Source organism: Gymnoscopelus microlampas, assembly GCF_963454915.1.
Source record: "Gymnoscopelus microlampas genome assembly, chromosome: 9".
NCBI lineage: Eukaryota > Metazoa > Chordata > Actinopteri > Myctophiformes > Myctophidae > Gymnoscopelus > Gymnoscopelus microlampas.
This window is the reverse complement of record NC_139946.1, coordinates 32,427,573-32,451,008: the sequence shown is the minus strand read 5'-3', so window position 1 is coordinate 32,451,008 and position 23,436 is coordinate 32,427,573. Positions and strand designations below refer to the sequence as shown.

Genomic DNA, 23,436 nt, shown 5'->3' with positions numbered 1-23,436 from the left:
ACACACACACACACACACACACACACACACACACACACACACACACACACACACTACAGTATCTCTCACTCTGTCCGTTCGCTTTTCCGACAGACAGACAGACAGACAGACACAGACACAGACACAGACACAGACACACACACACACACACACACACACACACACACACACACACACACACACACACACACACACACACACACACACACACACACACACACAGATTGATTTCCTGTGCTGGCTGCAACCCTCAGACCAACAAGACTATTGAGTGGACTGGGGGAAATGAGTTTAAGCAGAGATCTTATCCTCACAGACTCTCGCCACATCCTTCCTCATATGTCTATATATATCTCTGTGCAAGGTGATACCGTTTGATGAGCCGTCGTCATGGCTGTTTGCTCATCACTGCTTTTGCTTTATCTCTCCCCGTCAACAGCAACGCCACTGCCGTGTGTGTGTGTGTGTGTGTGCGTGTGCATGTGTGTATGTGTTGCCGTCAGTGGGTGTATTTTACATACAGCTTTGTAATTTTATTCGGAGGAGATGTTTGTTTTGCAGTCTACACACACACACACACACTTAGAAAAGAGCTCAGATGGCAGACCCCCCCCCCTGTAGTGAATAAGAAGATAGGAAAAACAAGGATTTGATTACTGCCCACTCCTCTCTCTGTGGGCTTACTCTTCATCATTATTCTATCGGTCATTTCCAGCCCAAGTGTCAGGCTTTGCATGCAAAAATGTGATGCCTCAGTATAGAAACAGAACGCATGTGTGTCACCTTAAGTCTATTCTTTATCATAGTTGCTGCATTAACCGAACATTTTCTAAAATAGTGGAAACATTTCAACACGTGACACCCTCGTACGACGAAGTATAAAACAGGGCTTAACCACTTAAACCCCATATGGTTGGGGCGGGGTCCCTCAGGGCTCCACACTAGTGTCTTTTCTGTTATTCTGGGGAAAGCTTTGGCTGAAAATTGACGATCGACAAGCTCACAACGCGATGCAAGCTCGTGAGCTTGTCGATCGGCTATTGTCAGTGAAAGTTTTCCCCATGAATACGGATGCTGGGGCGTACGTGGTTAAAGAAAGCTCGCTCCATTTTAGGCACTTTCACCAACAAAAATCGATAAAAACATTCTGACGTGTGGTGAAAATGGCTCCAGCCGCGGTGGCCCCCTGCTGAGCTGTCTTCACTGCTGTGCAAAAAAGCTGCTAGAAGAAATGGTGTTTATGAAGAAAAAGAAAAAAAGAAACCCAGAGCAGTCTGCTTACGAAGCTGCACCCTCTCCTTGCGGACCCCCTGCTGTGTCCTTGCTTTCTCACACATTATGTTAGAGTCCTGCTTAGAGGGAGATAATGAACATGGAGCCTGAGCACGCATGCATGCAGCACACATACCTGTATAAGTCACGTGCACGCTGGGAGCAGCGATCCATTCTTTGCCACTTTGCCAGGAACCCAATGGGGTGTGTATGATGGTTGACTCTCAGTCTTGTTAACCCATTCAATCCGGGAACGCATTGACAAATGTCTTCTAAATCCTAACAGGTTTCTGAAAAACCTATGTTGCTATAATAGTGGTTCTACAACTTTTTCATGTCGAGGACCCCCAAAATTATATGTATTTGGCCGCCAACCCCCATCTCAAAATATTTAGTTCCAGGGACCCCCACAGAAGCAAAAATTTGAGTTACAAATGTTCGTTTTAGAAAATATAAAATATACATAGGTACAAATTTTCATGACTTTTTCAAAAAATAGCAGATCTACAAGCTCGTAGCTTGAGCTTGTATATCTGCTATTTTTGAATAGCCAAAGTATAAAATAATGGTTATAGCTAACATCTAAAATGACACGGATGTATTTCCGGATTGAACAGGTTAAAACAGAGAGGTGTAATCATATGACTGATGTATTCTGTATAATACCTCTTTTATATATCGTTGCAGAAACCTCTTATCTCCATATCATTCTCAACTTTTTTTTTTTTTGTGGGTAATGTTTCAACGAATGAATTCCCTACTTAATCATTCCTGCTACGGTGTCACACGAAAGCATCAAAAGTAGCATATCCAGAAGCTCAGAACCAGTTTTGTACATATGAGCCTTCCATCCCACAGATGATATAATATACACCTCTTTGCTAAGACATAATCAGGGTGCCACTTTAGTGTTTGTGTGTGTTTGTTTGTGTGTGTGTGTGAGAGAGAGAGAGAGAGAACATGTGCACGTGTTTGTTCATGCGTTCATGCGTGTCCAATGCAAATTCATGCTTAACGTAGCTTCCTTTTTCATAGTTATGCACCCCCCACACACACGCGCGTGCGCACACACACACACACACACACACACACACACACACACACACACACGCACAATGTCATTTTGTGTGTTGTCTAGGTCTGTGTGTGTGTGTGTGTGTGTGTGTGTGTGTGTGTGTGTGTGTGTGTGTGTGTGTGTGTGTGTGCTTGCGCTGTGTTAATTGGCTCCTCACATCTGCTGGCTGTGATTATGCTGTAGTGGCCATGGTCACATGACAGTGTGTGGTGAGGAGATTAGGACTGTAATCACTGGTAGGATCAAGTCATCACACTGACATCTACATTCAACATCAGTCCCTCTGGAATTCATCCTCTCTGCTGCATGTGGTAGGATTAAAAAAAGAAGTAGCAAAAATTTTGAATTTTCTAACAGCAAGTCACAGCGTGTTGCACCATGTTGTGAGCTTGTAGATCGGGTATTTTTGCTATTTGTCGTACAACAAAGTAAGTGTATAAGGTTAAGTGGTTAATGTATATGTGACATTGATATTATGCACATTATACAGATGGTAACTACATACGATACAAACGAGATCGACTAGAGAAAGAGAGCTTGTGAGTGTATGTGTGTGAGTGTGAGTGATACAACAGTCTGTAAGATGCAACTTGCATCCCAACTCTGTAATGTTGACATTTTGTTTATTATTGTAATGTTTGTGAACAGGTGATATTAAAGTTGGCTCAGTCCAGCATGCCCAGATTGTTTGTGGATCCTTGGCAGCAGTATGTGTGTGTGTGTGTGTGTGTGTGTGTGTGTGTGTGTGTATGCGTGCGTGTGTAATGGCTATCCCAAGTCTCCTGCCATCTGTTGAGATGTGCAACATTGGCAGTGTGAGCCTAGCGTGTGGTCTGCACACTCCCACACCTGTTTGAAAGATGAGATGTCATGTTGGATCAGAGTGATGCTGTGTCTTCAGTGAATTGGCCCATCTGTATAACACACACACACACACACACACACACACACACACACACACACACACACACACACACACACACACACACACACACACACACACACAGTTTTCACTTCAGTTTTATTAAAAACATATCAAGGCTGTCTGCCTTTTGAATTCTTGGCCTAGATGTCACAGGGGGCCAGAGACATCCAAGGGCGCACACACATGCACGCATGCGCGCGCACACACACACACACACACACACCATTTCACCATCCAATTATGTTAACTCTCAAAGCTATCTGCGCTTTGAACCCTGCGTCTGTTAATGGGGCCAAGGACATGCGTATACAGTATACACACACACACACACACACACACACACACACACACACACACACACACACACACACACACACACACACACACACACACACACACACACACACAGACAGAACCTTTTGAACTGTGTGCGAAAGACAGAAACTACAGATAAAAAGAGCAAAGGCAAAATGAGATGGATAGTAAGAAAGGACAAACTAAGCTTTTAGATGAGTAAACATCCTGCATACAGGTGAAGACAAAGGCCTCTGTTCTCAAGCAGGGCTGCTGAGCCAGCTTCCATCTGGCCAGGTGGATTAACCCATTAAGACCTGGGGCCGAGTCTACAAATGCCTTCTAAATCACTAGTTCGCAAGACTTTCTTGTGCCAAGGACCTCCAAATTGATACGTATTTGGGATAGTTCACCGGCAGCGGTTCCGATAGGAGACACAAAGAGTCTCCTTTGTTTCTCCTACTGAAACTGCTGCCTACCGGTCCACTGGTCATCAGATTATTGGCTTAGGAATGCGACAAAAACAAAGAAATATCCATGAATTCAAGTCACCATGGGGTGGCTAATCGATAGAAAAAAAGTATTTGTTTGGGTGAACTATCCCTTTAACTTCAGAGAGAGAGATATTACGCTGTCTTTCATCTATTCTAACACACACACACACACACACACACACACACACACACACACACACACACACACACACACACACACACACACACACACACACACACACACACACACACACACACACACAGGTGTGAGCTGTCTAGGCAATCTTTCTCTTTCTTTTTATTGAAGAACCCTGTTCAACCTTTTGGGGTCTACTCAGTCAGCCAGTTCTCCATGGGACACCTCCTCCTTTGAGTCTATTTCTGTCCCCAGTTTCCCAATTTACCCAAGGAAGTTATCTTTACAGACACCGTCCCTCTCAGAGGCTTGATGTCACTTGTACTAACTGGGTTTCTCCAGCGGACTCTGACTCTGTATGATATGGTCTCTGTTGGGTGGAAATCTAATGTCCAAAACAGTTACTTTTCAGGATTCAAACTCTAAAATGGCAAAAGTAGCCGATCGACAAGCTCAAAACGCGTCGCTTTGTGCCGCGTTTAGATCTGCTACCTTTGATGTTTTTGTGTGACACTGTAGTATGATCAAGTAGGGGCTTCATTTACGAAAAAACACAAAGTTCAAACATGGAGATAAGAGGTTTCTGCCCAACAGCAACGACATATATTTTCTCACTTTTTTACCCCCTGAACTGCCCTGTTCCAGTATTGACCGGGGTCCCTGTCCTTTGCCTCTTGGCTAAAGATAATACTTCTCAAAGTATTGATATTTTCTGATTCAAGCTAGAATTGGATTCTTTCAACCTTATGCAGTCAAACTGTAGCTTAACTTATTTTTCAAGGTATAAGGTCCAGGTTAGGGCTGGAGTTGGCCCTCTGCTCACTAAGGATATAGAGCAGGGGTCTTCAACAGGGGGTCCGAGACCCCTAGGGTGTCCACAGAGCTACTATAGGGGGTCTGCCAAATCTTTGTGTGATGTTTTCTTTTACATTAACCACTTGAACCCCAGCATCCCTATTCTGAGGGAAACATTGGTCTGCTACAGTATTTTTGGCAAAGAGGTATAGGTGTAGAGGGAATAAAGAGCAGACCAAGTAAAACAAATCTGAAACACTATTTTATACAATATAGAGGGGGTCCCTGCTTCATCTCTCTCTCTCAGCTAGGGGGTCCTTGGCCTGAAAAACGTTGAAGACCCCTGATATAGAGCAATGCGGTCACAGTGTCTACAGGAGCGTTGGGTCCGCTGCAACAATGGTGTCAGGTCTTGGTTTTATTCAACACAATAACAGGCGATACAATTATTCAATTCAATTATGAATTCAGACCACAGCTTGGGCTAACCCTCCGAGTCTGTATTACCGCCAGACACTCATTGTTCTGTTTTCTCCCGCCTGGTGGTTGAGGTCTCTCTTGTTTGGGTTTCTCTTTCTCGGGCTATTACCGCGTTCCTTCCCTTTCATCTATCTTGTGCCGGCTGTCTGGCTCATATGTTTTTGTGAGTAGGTGTCAGGTGTAGCTATTGGCTCAGCATTCCTGTGGGTCACAACAACAATACTAAAAGAAGGTCAGAGAGACGTGAAAGGAATGGTGAAGACAGGACGACCGCAGGAGGGAGGATGAGGAGAGGAGAGGAGAGGGCATGTTTGACCCATTCAATCCGGGAACGCATCTCCAAATGTCTTCTAAATCCTAACTGGTTTCTGAAAACCGTATGCTGCTATAATATCAGTGGTGCTCAAACCTTTTCATGTCAAGGACCCCCCAAAATTACATGTATTTGGCAGCCGACCCCCATCTCAAAATATTTAGTTCCAGGGACCCCCAGAAGCAAAGATTTGAGTTACACATTTTCACAATTATTCCAAAAATAACAGATCTACAAGGTAATAGCGCGGCATGAGCTTATTATCTGCTATTGTTGAATAGCCAAAATATAAAATAATGGTTATAGTTAAAATCTAAAATGACACAGATGCATTCCCGTATTGAATGGGTTAACCCATTAAGACCTGAAGCCGATTCTACAAAATGCCTTCTAAATCAGTAGTTCTCACAATTTCGAAGTGATGCGAGCTGTGAGCTTGTATGCTATTTTTTAATAGCCAATGCAAAAATCCCTCTCACACAGATTCTTTCCTGGTTTTAATGGGTTAATGGGCTTTTCTGAGGAGGAGAGGCAGAGTGGCGGGTAATGAAGAGGGAGAGAAAGAAGTGATGGGAGGAGAGGCGAAGAGGACGGAAGGAAAAGAGTGAATAGCAGGGTTTTGGGAATGGGAGAGTTCTGCTATACTGACTATCTGTATCTATCTGTTTCTTTCTCTCTCTATCTCTGTCAGAGCACACTTTATGTTCTATTCTACTGTGTCTGTCCTGTAGGCAGTGAGACATGTATCTATTAGACAACTGACTGATGACTGCCCCCCCCCCCTTGTGTGCACATCAAGGAGTTTGTGTGTCGGCGTGTGCGTGAGCGCGTGCGTGAGTCTTTTATGCAAAAAGGGAGCCTTTGTCTTTGCCTTCAGACTAGTCATCATCATCATCACAGCAGTCTGGCAGTTATGTGCACAAGATTGCTGGAAACGACTTTCTGTTTGGCACAATCTATACAGTGGTGAGACCAAATTTAGCATCAGAATGCAATACTCCCGCCCCCCACCCACCCCCAGTCCTCAAAAACGTGGCTGGGAATTTTGGTTTCCCTGCAGCCCGTGGCCACACCGTAAAATCGTCAGTGCTAACTCTGAGAGGGTATCTTTTTTTTTTCTATAATAAATGGGACAATTTTTGTTTTAATCCAATTGGTTCCGTTTGCATACTCTTATTACCTTTAACACGATGTAGTGGTCTAGTCTGTGACTTGAGCCGTGGGAAGAACTAAAGGGGTTTTGGGCAGTGGAGAGAATATTTGGCAGCAACACCCCTCTGTGTTGTTGGTCCCAGTTCATACATCTGTGTTGGTAAGGAGGGACATTATGCATCGGGTCAGGACTGAAAATCACTTTAACGGTACCTGAGTGTTAATTCGTCCATTTGGAACTCAAGAGTGTACAAAATGGAACCAATTGGATGAATTTAATGTTGTTCCGTTTGAACCCTCTTAGAGTTAACACTGAGGATTTCACTTTTCAGTGATTTTCAGTTTGACCTGGTGCATAGTGTCCCTCCTTACCAACACCGATGTATGAACTGGGACCAATAATACAACAGCTAATATTCTCTCAGCCAGCCAGACCCAAAACCCCTTTAGTTCGTCCCATGACACAAGTCACAGACTAGACCACCACATCATGTTCAAGGTGATCTAGAACATTGGTTCTCAAAGTGGGGTCCGGGGACCCCCAGGGGTCCTTGGGGAGGGTTAATATAGCATCACAATCGTTTTAACCACTTTATCCCATTTATACGTTGGCTATTCAAAACTAGCCAACCTAGAATACAAATGCTTTGCTCATTTCATTATATAATGAAACTATTCCATTGTTCAACCCATTCAATCTGGGAACGCATCTGTGTCATTTAAGATTTGAGCTATAACCATTATTTTATACTTTGGCTATTCAGAAATAGCAGATATAAAAGCTCATAGCGCGGCTATGAGTGCCGCGCTATGAGCTTGTAGATCTGCTATTTTTGAAAAATCGTGAAAAGTCTTTGAATATATATATTTTCAAAGCTAACATTTGTACTCAAATCTTTGCTTCTGGGGGTCCCTGCAACAAAATATTTTGAGATGGGTGTCGGCGGCCAAATACATATAATTGTGGGGGTCCTTGACATGAAAACGTTTGAGCATCACTGACATAGCAACATACAGAAACCTGTTTTAGAAGACATTTGTAGATGCGTTCTTGGATTGAATGGGTCAATAGTCTCCGTACTGCAAAGCTGTGTTCTGGTCTGTTCTGTTTGTATTGGGCTCTGCTGTCCAATGTTTCGTTCTGCTGCTAGTACAGTAAGTCCTCCACTTTGAATTTTCATTACCATTCCATGGTTGTTGTGACCAGGCGTTGGCCTCTGCGTGCGGGTAGCTGAGATTCAAGGGCTCTAGTCGCTGTCATTCCTCTTCTCTGGAGAGCTGCCATGAAGGCCATCGTGTGTCACAGGCAGCTCGTGCCTCACTGAACTGCCACTGTGTCCAATCGGAATATTTATGAGGGAAATCATGCACCAAAAAAAGCATAAGAGTAAGAGGGGACAGATGTACAAATGTGTGTCACTGATAACAAGCTTCAGAACTGTGTGTGTGTGTGTGTGTGTGTGTGTGTGTGTGTGTGTGTGTGTGTGTGTGTGTGTGTGTGTGTGAGTGAGAGAGATCTGGTCACTGTATGTACATGTATTGTATGTAGACCTGACTATTAGCAAATGAGTGCTTAACCACTCAAACCCTAGATATACTATATACTTAATTGACCGGAGGCGGTGTCCCACTGGGGTCTATACTAGGCCCCCTCCTTTTTTCCCTTTACACCAAATCTGTCTGAAAATACAAACAACATGTCTTGTGGCAACGCATTGTGAGCTTGTACATCGGCTATTTTTGCCAAATGTGCGCCCCAGTAGGCCTATAGGGACGGAACACTAGGGACACTGAAGCAAAAACATTTTTTAATAGCAGATATACAAGCTTGTACATTTTTTAAACATCTTGAAAGTATTTGGTACTATTTGGTACTAAGTCATATTGGTAGTATCTTCTCTTCTGGGGGGGGGGGGGTCATTGGCACAAAACCTTTTCAAATGGGGGTCCACGGCCAAATACATATCAATTTGGAGGTCCTTGGCATGAAAAGGTTTGAGAACCATTGCACTAGAGGAGACTGAATAATAGGGGACGTTTGCAGTACATCTGGTTCATTGCAGTGCTCCTGTAGAGGCCGATGGTGTTCCACTCTGCTCTGCTCTACCTGTAACGCTACAGGTACAATGTGACTGAACTGTGACTAACCCATGCTGCTTGTGTCTCCTCAGCTGTCGAACCAGCAACAGAAAGAGTCTGATCGTCACGTCCAGCACGTCCCCCACCCTGCCCAGACCACACTCACCTCTGCATGGACACACAGGTAACACACATACACACACACACACACACACACACACACACACACACACACGCACACATCAAACACTAAACAGGGTTTGGCGATTGCTTTTTCTCTGTGTTAAATGTCAGCTTAAGTGTATGGGAGCATGCACCCACACACCCAGACACAACTCAACACGACACACAATTACGACACGCGCACACAGTTTTCTGTTTTTTTGTCAGCTTGCCACTTTCTGTGCTAATTGCAGTTTAGGGGTGTGTTGATGTTCTCCGCCCCACCACCCCTCTCACACGCACACGCACACGCACACGCACACACACACACACACACACACACACACACACACACACACACACACACACACACACACACAGCACACAGTCAGGATACACCATGTCATCAGGATAATGGCATTGCTATCTAAGTACATCATCTAGGATTTGATGTTTCCACTGACTGCTGCAGCTGTGTTTTGGTAAGCTACAGTACATCTGCCTGCCTGTGTGTGTGTGTGTGTGTGTGTGTGTGTGTGTGTGTGTGTGTGTGTGTGTGTGTGTGTGTGTGTGTGTGTGTGTGTGTGTGTGTGTGTGTGTGTGTGTGTGTGTGTGTGTGTGTGTGTGTGTGTGTGTGCATGTGCGCAGTGCCTGTCTAAATGTGTCAGAGGGACTCACGCTGTTCTCTACCACTGACACTAACCACTAGAATCACACAGCAACACAAAGCCCAATTAACAGCTCAGACTGCACACTGAGCAATGCACAGCTGTGTGTGTGTGTGTGTCTGAGGAGCCCCATGAATTCCAATGCATGATAACAATGTGTTCTGTTCTGATAAAGCCCTATTCCAGTGGAACAGCAGGCATTAGGTATCATCAGTGCTACAGTAGCACTGATGATACCTAATGCTTGAAATGTACAAGCTCGCAGCGTGGCACAAAGTGACACGCTGTTAGCTTGTATATCTGCTATTTTTGAATAACCAAAGTTAAAGTGACACGGATGCTTTCCCGGTCTTAATGGGTTAAACCACATGAACCCTTGCGTCCCTAATCTGGGCAATAGATTAACATTTGGTGAAAATAGGCGAACATTCTGCGAAAATAGCAGATCTACAAGCTCACAATGCATTGCGTTGAGGACGCGTTGTGAGCTTTCTAGCCCAGGGACAGGGTATCGATACTGTCTGATATGACAGACACACACACACACACACACACACACACACACACACACACACACACACACACACACACACACACACACACACACACACACACTCCACTCCACTCCACGCTTGGTTTGTACTTGTCAAACGTAATGATTTTTTGCTGTCATTGAAAGCTGTTGGTATGTGTGTGCGTTAGTGGATGTGTGCATACCTCCCATCATGCAAGTGTGAGTGTGTGTGTGTTTGTGTGTGTGTGTGCTCGTGTGTATCGTATGGTGACAGACATAATGCAAACCGGTAAGATTTTGTCGGACACATTGACAGCATGTTGACAGATATGCCTCTAAACTCATCAACATCGCCTCCTCTAATCCAGAGTGAATGTGTGTGGGTGGCGAGGGGGAGCACAGAAAGATGGGGAAACGCTATGAAATGAAATATATTGACTGAGAAGGGTGATGACTGGCTAGGAGTAATTTAGCGAGAATGAGAGCAAGTGAGAGAGGGAGACATATTGATTGGAAAGTCTGAATGACAATGTCATGGCGTCCCACAGAGCAGGAAGGAATGAGAGAGAGGGAGAGGGTAGTTAGTTATGAAAGATGGAAAGATAATAGAGCAATGACAGCCGTGCCTGATGGACGTGGGGACTGAGAGAGAGAGAGGGGGGGGGGGACTAATGATATTAAGACAGAGAGATGCAGGGTTGTGTCGTCATTCCAATTGTACGTCAATCAGATTAAGACCATGGACATTTCCTCCAGAGGAAATAATGGAACTCTACATCCTGTCAGTCACAACGCACGCACGTACACAGCCACGCACGCATGCACGCACACAGCCTGCAGATTTGGGTACTTACCTGTATTTGGTGCAAAAAAGTATAGATGTCCTGCTGCTACTCTATGTTAGGATGTTGCTGCTGTTGCTGTGTACCAGCACACACACACACACACACACACACACACACACACACACACACACACACACACACACACACACACACACACACACACACACACACACACACACACACACACACACACACACACGAGAGACACTCTTTTTAGCTTGACGAGACAAGTTGCCAGGTTAGCTGAAGGACCCTGCACTCCAGCACACACACACGAATGGATTTGTCACCACAGCGGCTCCAGCTTCTAATCTCCTTCACTCATCTGTCGCCTCTGGCTAAGAGGGTTATTAACTAGAGAGAACTGGAGAATGGGAGAGGAGATAGATGAATAGGAGAGGATGGGAAGTGGAGAGAGATGGACAGAATGTGAGAAGAGAGGAAAGAGGGCAGGGCGGGGAAGTGAGAGAACAAAAAGAACGGATGGCAGATTTAGAAGTGGAGAGGCAGGACACGCGACAGCGTGTGAGGGGTGTGTGTTTGTGCGGTGGTCTGCCACACGCATGCACACGCACACACACGCTCACCCACTGGGCACAGTGTGTCTCTCACTTCATCACTCCCTCTCTCCATCCATCCGTTCTCTCTCTCTCCGGCACATGACTGGCTTTTAGCCTGATTTATTCTCTGTCGCACGACGGTGTCTCGCGCGCCACAAAAACAGCCGACCGACAAGCTCACAACGCGTCGCGGACACGACGAGTTGTGAGCTTGTAGGTTGAGGTTTTAACCTCGATGCTACAGTGGCTGCTTTGTTGCCATGACTACTGTGCCCCAACAGTCTTGGCCCCTGCTGCGTGTCCTCTGCCCAGACTGTCAGCTCGCTGCCAAGCCAGCAGCTATTCAATTAGAACGGGACTAAATGTCACTTAATGGACCTTTTCACACTTAACATACAGTAACATGTCTAAATGGGGCCAAGTTTATTTCCTGTTGCAGTTTTTGTGAATATTCTGTAGCTGACAGGAAATAAAACTCAGACCCAAGCTGTTCCCTATCAACCATAATGCATTCTCCTTTTTACCGTGTGGATTCTAAGAGGCGAGCCATCAAGGTGTGTGTGTGTGTGTGTGTGTGTGTGTGTGTGTGTGTGTGTGTGTGTGTGTGTGTGTGTGTGTGTGTGTGTGTGTGTGTGTGTGTGTGTGTGTGTGTGTGTGTGTGTGTGTGTGTGTGTCCAGCGCTAATGCCCCAAACCAATGGTCCGCTGGTTATACTTTGTTGAAATATGGAGATGATTTGATGTCATATGACTGATGTCACAATACTGACCACACGATGTGGTCAGTACCACATCATGTGGTAAACACTCTGAGAGTACAAATGGAACCAAATAGAGAGTGAATCCAGAGTTAGAATAGAGTAGTCCCCACTCCTTTGGGGTGTTATTTTGTCACTGTATACTGTATGTATATATATGCACATTCGTGAAATTCGTCTTCTGCTTTTTACCCATCCGATAACAACTAGGAGCATTGAGCAGCCATTTGCTCTGAGAACCGGTGCTCGGGGAGCAATTAGGGGTTAAGAGTCTTGCTCAGGGACACACATCGACACATTGCTGGCCTGACCTGGAATCGTACACAACCAGGGGCCCTGGCTCCACAGGCAGGCTCACTAACCACTCAGCTATGGCCGCCCCTAAATTACGGTGGCCCTTGAAATTGAACATTTTAAGAACCACCAGTATTGTAATTGTATAGCAGCAGACGTTAAGTCCACAGACCAGCTCTGACAGTGTGATAAAACGGTTCCAGAAACGGTTTCAAATGTGATGGAACCGATTCCGGTTCCTCAATGTTCCTCCTAATAAACTCAATAAACTTGATAAACTCACTGTTGTGTCCGGTTCCTTCAGTTCCGGATCCCAACCCTAGTTGCATTGCGACGCGTTGTGAGCCTCTGGCGAATGATCCCCCCAGAATAGGGTGTGCGTTTTCAAGTGGTTAATCTATTCCTCCAGTCCTTGAGATTCCTCTCATTTATTATCTCTGTCTCGCACTCTCTGTCTTCCAGGGATTGTCATTATGGCGTCTATCTCAGGACTTGATTATTATTATTTTTTTATAACCTTGACATTTTAAGAAACAGGCCTAATAAATGGCAAATAAAGAGCTTTGATTGAAACGTTGGAAGTCTGTCAGGAGTCTGTCTCGTTCCCTCTATCTCGTCTGTCTTATGTCTCTTTGCCCTTCTTTTCTGCTTTGCGTTCTCTCTCCCCCTTCCCAATCTCATTTTCCTTCTTTGAACCTATTTCTCTCTTTTTTTTGTGTCTCACTCTCTCTCTCCCCTCTCCTCCTCGGTGGTGGTTGTCGTTCGTTAAAGGTCAGCGTGGTGATTGGCAGGAAAAACGCTCTGGTCTCTTGAAAGCGGCGGTCTTTGTGGCAGTAATAACTCTACCCCTGTAGTGAAGTGAGGCAGGGATTGTGTTGTTTGTGTTGTTTATTTTGGGAGGCCATCTTGCTCTCTACTATGGAAGTACTGTAGTTTTATCCTTCCAGTTTTTCTGATCAGATTGTCCCTGTAGTTACAGAGAGAGAGAGAGAGTGGAGATTTGCAAGCGTGTCATTGTGCTGGTGTGTTATCATTGCAGAAGTAGGTCACTGCTGGTGCGGAAATTACACAGTAAAATCCTCAGCGTTAAACTCATTCTGAGAGTGTATACATGGAACCGAATGGACCCTCCATTTGGTTCCTTTTGTACACTCTCTGAATTACAAATGGGTAAATTAACAATGAGAATTTGCTGTGGTCGCTCCAGTACAAGTCCCATAACGTGAGAGGAATGTAGCAGATTCCTCTATTAGGCTGAAAGCCTAACACACGCGTCGCTCTCATTTTCATTTCATTCGGCTGTGTTGTTGAGTCTGTAAGCGTGAATACTGTCATAAAAAACACATTTCCATGAGGGGAAGCCGCAGCCATCGCTCCAGTGAATCTCAACAGGGATTTGATCCCCTCACTGGGGAGTCTTATTAGCCTTGACGCAGCCAGGAGCTATGCTTTACCTGTATGGCTTCACACAGGATCAGAGTGCAATTTCACGCTAGGAAGAGAAGCCTACCTTTTAAGGCACTCAGGAACAAGCATTTAGGAAAGTTTGTTCGTCTGTAGCTGCTCTCCATTGAGCATTAAAAGCTTGGTTGTTTTATACAGTCTGTGGAGTCAGCGCTGTTCAAAGCAGTATTGGCTCTGTTTTGTACCTAAACCGTTGCTATAGTAGCTCAATTGAAGTGGAAAAGCAGTGGTCTGGTTTCACCCTAACAAGCCTCTAGCAGTTTAAATATCAGCTCCGGTCCAGCTTGTAGACCTGCTATTTTCACTATTTTTAGAAAATAAATAATGATATTTAATCGTAATGTAGGCGAAAGCGTGAATGAATGGTGATCTTGGTTTGATGTCATATCGCTCAGGCCTATGATGAACCACCGGCTCAGCGGCCTTGTGGTTAGAGTGTCTGCCCCAAGACTGGAGGTCGGGGTTTGATGCCCGGTTGAGTTATACCAAAGACTCTGACAAATGGGACCCAGTGCCTCCCTGCTTAGCACTCAGCATCAAGGGTTGGATAGGGGGTAAGTCCCTGCAACATATTACCGTCATGTCCAGGGGGTGTACTAGTACATCAAGCTGCCTCACGCTTCAGAAATATTAGGAGATAGGCTCCTGCCCTATGGGCCCCATGGTTAGGCAAGGCTTACTATGATGTACCACAACTTCTACTGTTGGAAGCTGTGGGAGGTCCTCAGGGACAGATAAGGTGCTACAGCTCCCTGCTCGAAGGCACTTCAACATGGGTTGCTGAAGCAGCGCGATGCACTTCTCATTAAATTCAAGTACAGAACACTTCTTTCTAGTCTTGGTAGTTTGGAAATGAGAAGCAGTGTGCTTCCAGTAGTAAGTTATAGAATATAGGCTATGCTTGCGTACAGCCTGCCAACTAGAACAAACATACTAGAAATCTCCCGAGCCTCACTAACATTTAGCTCATGTCACACACCCGGGTTTGCAGAGTTGCATTACCATGGCGATGTGTCTCCAAATAGCACTTTAGCCTTGCTTGACACACAGACATGTAAATACACAACGCATGCACAGTCGCACGCTCTCTCTCTCTCTCGCGCTCTCTCTCTCACTCACACACACAGTTTGTTCACTTCGATTTCTCTGCTTGACGTGGGATGGGATTTTTTTTTCTTCTTTCGCTAAGTTTTTTTGACAAATGTTCACATGCAGTCACTGACGCGCGCACACTCACTCACACACACGTACGCACGCACGCACGCACACACGCACGCACACGCACACGCACACACCATGAAGCCATGGAGTGTAACACAGTATATTGTGTGCTTATTCCCCCAGTGCCTTGTAATAGCCCCTCTGAGGCCATTTAAACAGAGCTTTGCCTGATAGATGCACTCACTCTCTCACACACACACACACACACACACACACACACACACACACACACACACACACACACACACACACACACACACACACACACAAAGTCTAAGTCTTGCACATGCCTACAACATTTATGTGCTCTCTTGCGCGAGCACACACATGTATGTGGATAGCTTCTTGTGACTGCTGACACGCACACAAACACGCACGCACGCACTCACACACACACACACACGCACGCACGCTCACGCACACGCACACACACAGTTTCAGACCTTTAGTTCCAGTTCAGCTACCGCGAATGAGGTCCCAGTCTCTCCCAGTCTAACAGATCGCAAAGGCTCATATTAATATAAGACATACCCGGCCCTTGCTATAGACCTGTCAGCTGCATAATTAATGTGGAAATGTCCAACTACTCCATCTATACCCCCTGACTCCCACCCCTACCATGCTATGCTTCAACACCCCCCCCTCCCCCCAAACCCTCTCTCAGCCTATCCATGTGTGTGTTTGAAATTGATTTGCATTCTCCTCCTGAATTATGAGTTGACAGACTTGCACCCGATGGGCGATGTGTTATTCTACTGTACGCCGACTGTCCTTGAATATGCTTTATTCCATGTGGGCTGTGTGTTTTTTCCCGCTCAGTGTTGCTTATTCAATATTCCATATGGTAATCTGAAATAGGGCCATCTATTTTTCCCACCCCTAAGCGTCCCCAGACGGCAATAACGATGTTCGTGCCTAGAGGAAATTATTCAAACAAGGCCACAGATTGGTTATTTACATAGAAATGCTGTCATGCGTTGGGGCTTTATTTGGATGTATTTACAATGTGAAATTAGAATCTCAAAATCTATTTTGCAGCCTGTACCCATATACATAATGGGATATGGTGCTGTGTATTGTAGATTACTTAGAGCAGTGGATGAACTCTTGCCCTTTAATTTCTGTTTTGTACCAATCATCTCATTGATGCCCGATTCATAATCATTTGTTGCATGACTTGTTGTGGTTGAAAATAGCCAATCTACAAGCTCAAAGCTTGTGGGTTCTGCTATTTGCGTTCTGAGCGTTGCTATTTGTGGCACACAACACGTCATATGATGGATTATAAATCAAGTGTTATTCATCTGTAAACTTTTGTTCTTGTTCCCTGCTTGGCTGCCCCCCCGGCCCCCTCCTCGCCACTTTCTAAAGTGCTATCTCCTCTCCCGATGTCTTTCTCCCTCCATCTCACATGTCGCTGTCTCCCTTTTTCATCTTCAAATGGACATTAGAAGTCTGGTCCCATTCTGTCTGTGTCGTTGTTTCTCACTCTCCCCTGTTGTCCAATTAGAGAGAGGTAAACAGAGTCCCAGCTCTGCTCATCTTTCTCAGTGTCCCATCGTTCTACTCATTCACCCAACGAGTGTTCTCCATCAAACCATCAAAGACTCCGTCTCTCTCTCTCTCTCTCACTCACTCATTTCTGTCTCCTCCTATCTCGTCTTGTCATTCATTCTCATCTCTTGGGAATCCTTCACTCGCCGTTATCCTTCCCCGTCCTCCTCTCAGTCCACTAGGGTCTGTTCTTCTTTCTCTGTCTTCACATAATAGCCATCATTATTTTTGCTCAAGTCTTTTAAAAGAGAATGAAGATTGGAAGTGAGTGGAGGGGTTTGATGGATGTTTTTTATTGTCACTGAGAGGGAGCTGGGATGAAGGAACTTGTGTCCCGAATCTCAGTAGACACACCCACAGATAGACAATATGCTACACACACATGCACCAATGTGACATTTTTTTCTTATGCTAATAAGCTTGGCTGTTTATGAGCTCAGTGTACGTCAGTAGAAAGGCTTTGACGCCAATTGTCAGGGGTTCGATTCTACCTGAGGCGACACTTAACCCATTAAAACCGGGAAAGCATCTGTGTCATTTCAGGTCTTAATGGGTTTAAAACATGTGAATGTGTGGACTCTGTGGCCATTTTAGTCAGATTTAGTTCTGAATTTAATATTTTATGCATTTTAAATCTTATTAGGATGGCTTAGGATCTTATTAGGTTATTCGTGCCTCAAGTCCCACCACGAAAGGCCTGCATCTGGTTCAGCTGTACATTGATCTGGGCCACAGTCTACAGTACCTCACTATGCTGTTTGTATTGATTCCAGTAGCACTTATTGACTTGACATTGCAGCAGGTAGATAGATAGATAGATAGATAGATAGATAGATAGATAGATAGATAGATAACCTTTATTGTCATTCAACACATACATGAAATACATAAATGAACAAAATTTGGTTCCACTGGCTTACTATGATCTAGAACTACTCCTAGTTAAAAGAATACAAAAATGCTACAATACTAAAATCACCACTAATAAATTAAATTAAATCACAGTCAGTTCATGATGAGACAAAAATATTGCACAGCATGAGTCTTCAGCAGCATACAGTATAGGAGAACGTTTTGGGACTATTTCACTTTTTTTAGAGTTCACAACATAGAATATAGCCTTTTTCAACGCTAGATTTTGTGTGTATGTGTGTGAGGGAATACTGTACTTTGTTGAAGACTATATCTATTCTCAGTTTTGAAGCACATTGAGTTTACTTAGTATGAAATGTGCTATATTTGACTTGACTGTTATAGTTTACATGCTACTTTTGGCAAGGTAAAAACGAACTTAAAGTGCATGCAACTCCATATATTGGTGAGATATCTTGCTCTGTGGCTCCTGGTTAGAAATGTATATTAACTAGAAGTTCGGGCCGCTACGCGGCCCGAACGTCTAGCGTGACGCGTCGTTCACTTTGCAGTGCCACCTTACAGGCACCTCACAGTGTGAGAGAGAGTTTTAATTTATATTCCTCATTGACTGACTAACATGGCACAGTGAAACCAGTCTCAAAGTCACTCTTTTAGAACACAAACAAATGCAGACAAAGCCGATTCTGCATCGATTACATCACAAAACACAGTACAGCTCTTCCTAATAGAAATAGCTAAATCAACAGTTTAAAAAGACAAACAAATTAAACAAATGCCATACTGGGTTTTGTGATGTTATATTGACTGAATCTTTTTTGTTCCACTGTGCATCAATGAGGAGACTATTTTGGATGATCAATTTCTAATTAACGACGCAATGGAGCAGGACATCTCTCCAATATTTGGAGTTACAGTACATCACAACATAGTAACTACACAACGGAACCTCTACCAAAGTGTCATTGCACTTTAATACATGCATAAGATAAAAAGAAACAAGTGATCCTCTCTTCTTTTGTGTCATAATTAATCAATCTCTGTTTTCTTTCTCTTCTGTCTGTCTGTCTCTCTCTCTCAGGGACCAGTCCATTGGACAGCCCTCGCAACTTCTCTCCAAACACGGCAGCACACTTCTCCTTTATACCTGCCCGCAGGTGAGACACACATCCTGTCAGTCACAACACACAGACGCACACACACACACACACACACACACACACACACACACACACACACACACACACACACACACACACACACACACATGCACGCGCGTAGGTGATGGTCAAACTGTGGCAAACACAAGGTGTAATTGATATTGCTAAGTTGATGCGTTTTTGATTGGAGTTACTACAACATAATGTTAAATATACATCATGGTTCATGAGTCACACCCTTTAAGACAATTATTTTTTGTTGTTGCCAAATTTACAAACAACTGTGTTTACTTTATCAAACACAATTTGGTTTTGTGATTTCAGTGCCCTACACCAACATTCTTGCACTCTCACAAGCCTTTTTTTACATACTGAAAGTGTGAAATTGTCGATTAAGCCATGTCAGCCACGGTATGCGAAATCATCAAAGTGATAATTAAAGGTGAAGACTGAAATTTCACACGGCCCAAAGCGTCAGTGAGAGATGCTGTTATTATATTGTTTGCAAGTTATTCAAATATAGTTTAAGTATAGCTTTTAATAGTTTTTTGGGTCAAATCAAAGTCAGAGCATTGAAATTAATATGACCTAAAGATAATAATAATAAAAACCTTGTGCATGAATCAATTAACACAATTAATACAAATTGACATAAACAGAAAAGAACGTTTTTGCCAGTCCATTACCTCTGGTATCAAGTATCGCAGACCTACAGTATATTTCCCATCATTAGTCAGAGATGGTTAAATATGAAACACTGGAGACCAGATCGATACCAATCATCCTTATATCCTCTTGAGTCCAGAAAGGTCAGTATTGACGCATTTAAGTTAAAGCAAGTGAACTGTTCGGTTACTTAATGGTTAAGGGTTTCCTATAGGGAAAAAAAGTGAACCAAGTCGGCGTCTGGAAGTGAAAATGCTGAGCATTAATGGATGACATTCATCCTGAGTGATGGTGAGCCATAGCTTACCCTTTAGAGACAGTATCTTTTTAAAATGGCAGGAGACTTAAATGTCTGCATGGCCTCTGTACCTTTATAGCAGAGCTGCTTATGGCCATGAGACCAAGATGATCTGAGACTGTCATTCAAACCTGGATTAATATCCACTTATCTGTCTGTGGTTCTCCTGAGATATGGTAATTTCTGAGAGAGAGAGAGAGAGAGGGATGGAGACAGACGGAGACATTTTGTGTTCGTGCATATGTGCGTGCGACCGTGCGTATCCTCTCCCTGGCTGTGTGTGTCCATGCATTAGCACCCATGAGTGTGACAGATTGTGCTCCTCCCTATTTATGATTGAGGACCAAAGCAGCGAGATAAAAGACTCTTAAAAAGTTTGATAGAAGCTTCTCCACATGGCGTCTACTCTGCTAACAGCTGCTGCTGCTGCACCCAGGGAACTGTGTGAGGTGTAAAAACAAAGAAAAGTAAAATTTTGCGGTATTTTACTGAAATACTGGAGTATTTCCAATTTTCAATACTTTTACTTCTACTCCACTACATCTCAGAGGCAAATATTGTACTTTTTACTCCATTACAATTATCTGAAAACTTAAAGTTACTTTGTAGATTTCAATTATTATTACAAAACATACATTAACCACTTCAGCCCTATTTAAACTTTGGCTATTTGAAAATAGCCGATCTTTAAGCTCACAATGTGTCACGATACGACGCATTGTGAGCTATAAAAGATTTTATACATTTTACACATTTGAAAACTTGTGAAATGGGACATTCTGCATAATAAACTGCTCACAAAATGTAAGGAAACTTGAATTTGGGCCATAATATCTCCCCTTTACTAATACCAATCAGTAAAGTGTTATATATCGTTTTTGTCGGTGATTAGTCACCTTTACAATGAGGTACAGCTTGTAAGCATAGGGCATTCATGGAATGAGCAACACAGGCAAATGTGTGGGTAGCGCCGAGCAAAAATGTGCCAAAATCACCCAATATGCGTTTGCTGGTAATCGCTCTTGTTTTGAGCGACCTGCCAGCACACACCTGCTGAGAGGTGGGTTCTGCAACTTTGTGTTCTGCAACATGGGTTCTGCAACTTTGTTGAGTTTGTGTATGCTCCAAGCAGCAACACTGCCCCCATAGAAAGATGCCACGTTTGTCCCTTCAGGATAAGGCCTGTGCAATAGGGCAAGTGAAGCTGGTGTTCTGTTACGCAGATTACGCATTATTTGATGTCAGCCCTGGTACCATTTGCAGGCAGGTGTGTGCCAGTCAAAGGTGTGTGACTGGCACCTGTTGTGCAAATCTTGCCTGTAAATCTATGGTTCGTCAGTGAAGCAAGGGGTCTGGGTTGTTGCCTTCCTTGTTGACTTCACCAGTCTCACAGAACTTAGTCCTAAGTTTGGAAATGGTACCAGGGCTAACACCAAATAATGCTGTCACTCTGCATAACGGAACACCAGCTTCACTTGCCCTGTTGCACGGGCCTTATCCTGACAAAAGTGGCATCTTTCCATGGGGGCAGTGTTGCTGCTTGGAGCATACACAAACTCAACAAAGTTGCAGAACTCATGTTCAGGTGCCAGTCACTCACCTGTGAGGCAGTCACACACCTGTGACTGGCACACACCTGAAGCCCATTGAATGTCATGAATGCCACGACATTGAATGTCAGCAGAAAAGTCTAACAGGCCATTTTCGCACATTTTTGCTCGGTGCTACCCACACGTTTGCCTGTGTTGCTCATTCCATGAATGCCCAATGCTTACAAGCTGTACCTCGTTGTAAAGGTGACTAATCACCGATAAAAATGATATATAACACTTTACTGATTGGTATTAGTAAAGGGGAGATATAATGGCCCAAATTCAAGTTTCCTTACATTTTGTGAGCAGTTTACTTTTACTTTTGGTACTCTTAAGTACATTTTGATACCAATACTTTTACTCAAGTACATTTTGATTACCAGACACAGAGTGTTTCTACATTGCAGTATTGATGCTTTTACTTATGTAAAACATTAGAAAATGGTTTCAGACACATGTACAGCCGAGGAAACTGAGAGTGAATGCTCTGCATAACAATCCTTCCAATGTTTGGAGAAAGCATGACATTTCCTTAGTAACACGTCCCGATCTGTCTAAATATTATGCACAGCACCAATGTCTATTTCCATAACGCTATCATCAAACATTGTACAGCAGCTGTTGTAAGAGTACCGGCCAAAAAAGAAGGAGAAAGAAATGAAAGTAAATCCTGTAGCATCCGTTCTAATTCTGTGATGATAGGTTTCTCTTTTGACCTCAATACCACAGCTTGCAGAGCTGTGGCAGCTTAGATGCTGTTACAGTAGTGACACCATGTGGTGGAGTCTGATACTGCAACAGTTGAGGTTGTGCTTCAGAATCCCTCTCTAATTGGGCGAATAGGTTTGCGTGTGCAAAGTGGTTACTCATGAACACAGACAGCACAATATACGAAATAGAATAAAGGTACTGTATTGAAAATAGAAATTGAGATTTAAAGGGGATAGAAATGGTTTTATTTTGCAGAAATATATAACAACAAGGTCTCAAGTATTGGACTTTATGCTTTTTATAAACATCACAGAGGAGGCGCGCGTGCGTGCGTGCGTGCGTGCGTGCGTACGTGCGTGCGTGTGTGCGTGCGTGTGTGTGTGTGTGTGTGTGTGTGTGTGTGTGTGCGTGTGTGTGCGTGCGCGTGCGTATCAGTGTTTACTGTACATGCAGTGACTGGCGGTCACACATTTAGCCCCGGCTAAAAACTGTCTTCTCTCCCACACAGTCACGGGCACAGGGCTGACAGGTAACCTTTCACTTTTGACCTCTGCACCCTCCTCACCTCTCTCCTTCCTTTTCTCTTTGCCACCACCAGCTGACCTCTTCCGTGCATGGGTCAGTGCACACAGACTGAGACTGTCCATGTAGAAACGAAAATGGACCCCTGAAGCTTGATTTATACTTAACTGTGCACTGGTGTCACGCACCAAAAATAGCAGATCTACAAGCTCACAATGCATCGCAGCATGATGCGTCGTAAGCTTGTAGATCTGCCAAGTGTTTGCTGTGCAACACCCATGCACAACAAAGTGTAACTGAGGCTTAAACTCTGAGCGTGTACAAAAGTAACCAAATGGACCCGTCAGGTTACTTTTGTTCACTCTTGGAGTTACAAATGGATAAATTAACACTGAGGATTTTCCTGTCCCAACTCCCATATTCTCTCTGCATGCCTCCAATTACTACAGAGGGCCTGAACACGCAGCACCAGCTGTATTTATTAAGGACAAGCTGTGTCACCTACTGTGCAGGACTCAAGAACAACTTCTAATTAGGCCATCAGAGCCAGGCAACAATGA

The 23,436-nt window shown here is 44.1% G+C and overlaps 1 protein-coding gene across 15 annotated transcripts in view; it reads left to right on the top strand.

Annotated features, from left to right (window-relative positions):
- The window catches only part of mast2 (microtubule associated serine/threonine kinase 2), a 206,502-nt gene that overhangs the window by 135,427 nt on the left and 47,639 nt on the right, over positions 1-23,436 (top strand). For 10 of the 15 annotated variants that reach the window (XM_084065797.1, XM_084065799.1, XM_084065796.1 and 7 more), the window contains 3 exons: positions 9,108-9,199; positions 19,009-19,084; positions 22,863-22,883. In XM_084065797.1, coding sequence (XP_083921923.1) covers positions 9,108-9,199; positions 19,009-19,084; positions 22,863-22,883 — 189 coding nt within the window. The remainder of the gene's footprint in view (positions 1-9,107; positions 9,200-19,008; positions 19,085-22,862; positions 22,884-23,436) is intronic. The other 5 variants (XM_084065801.1, XM_084065795.1, XM_084065800.1 and 2 more) reach the window with 1 other exon arrangement.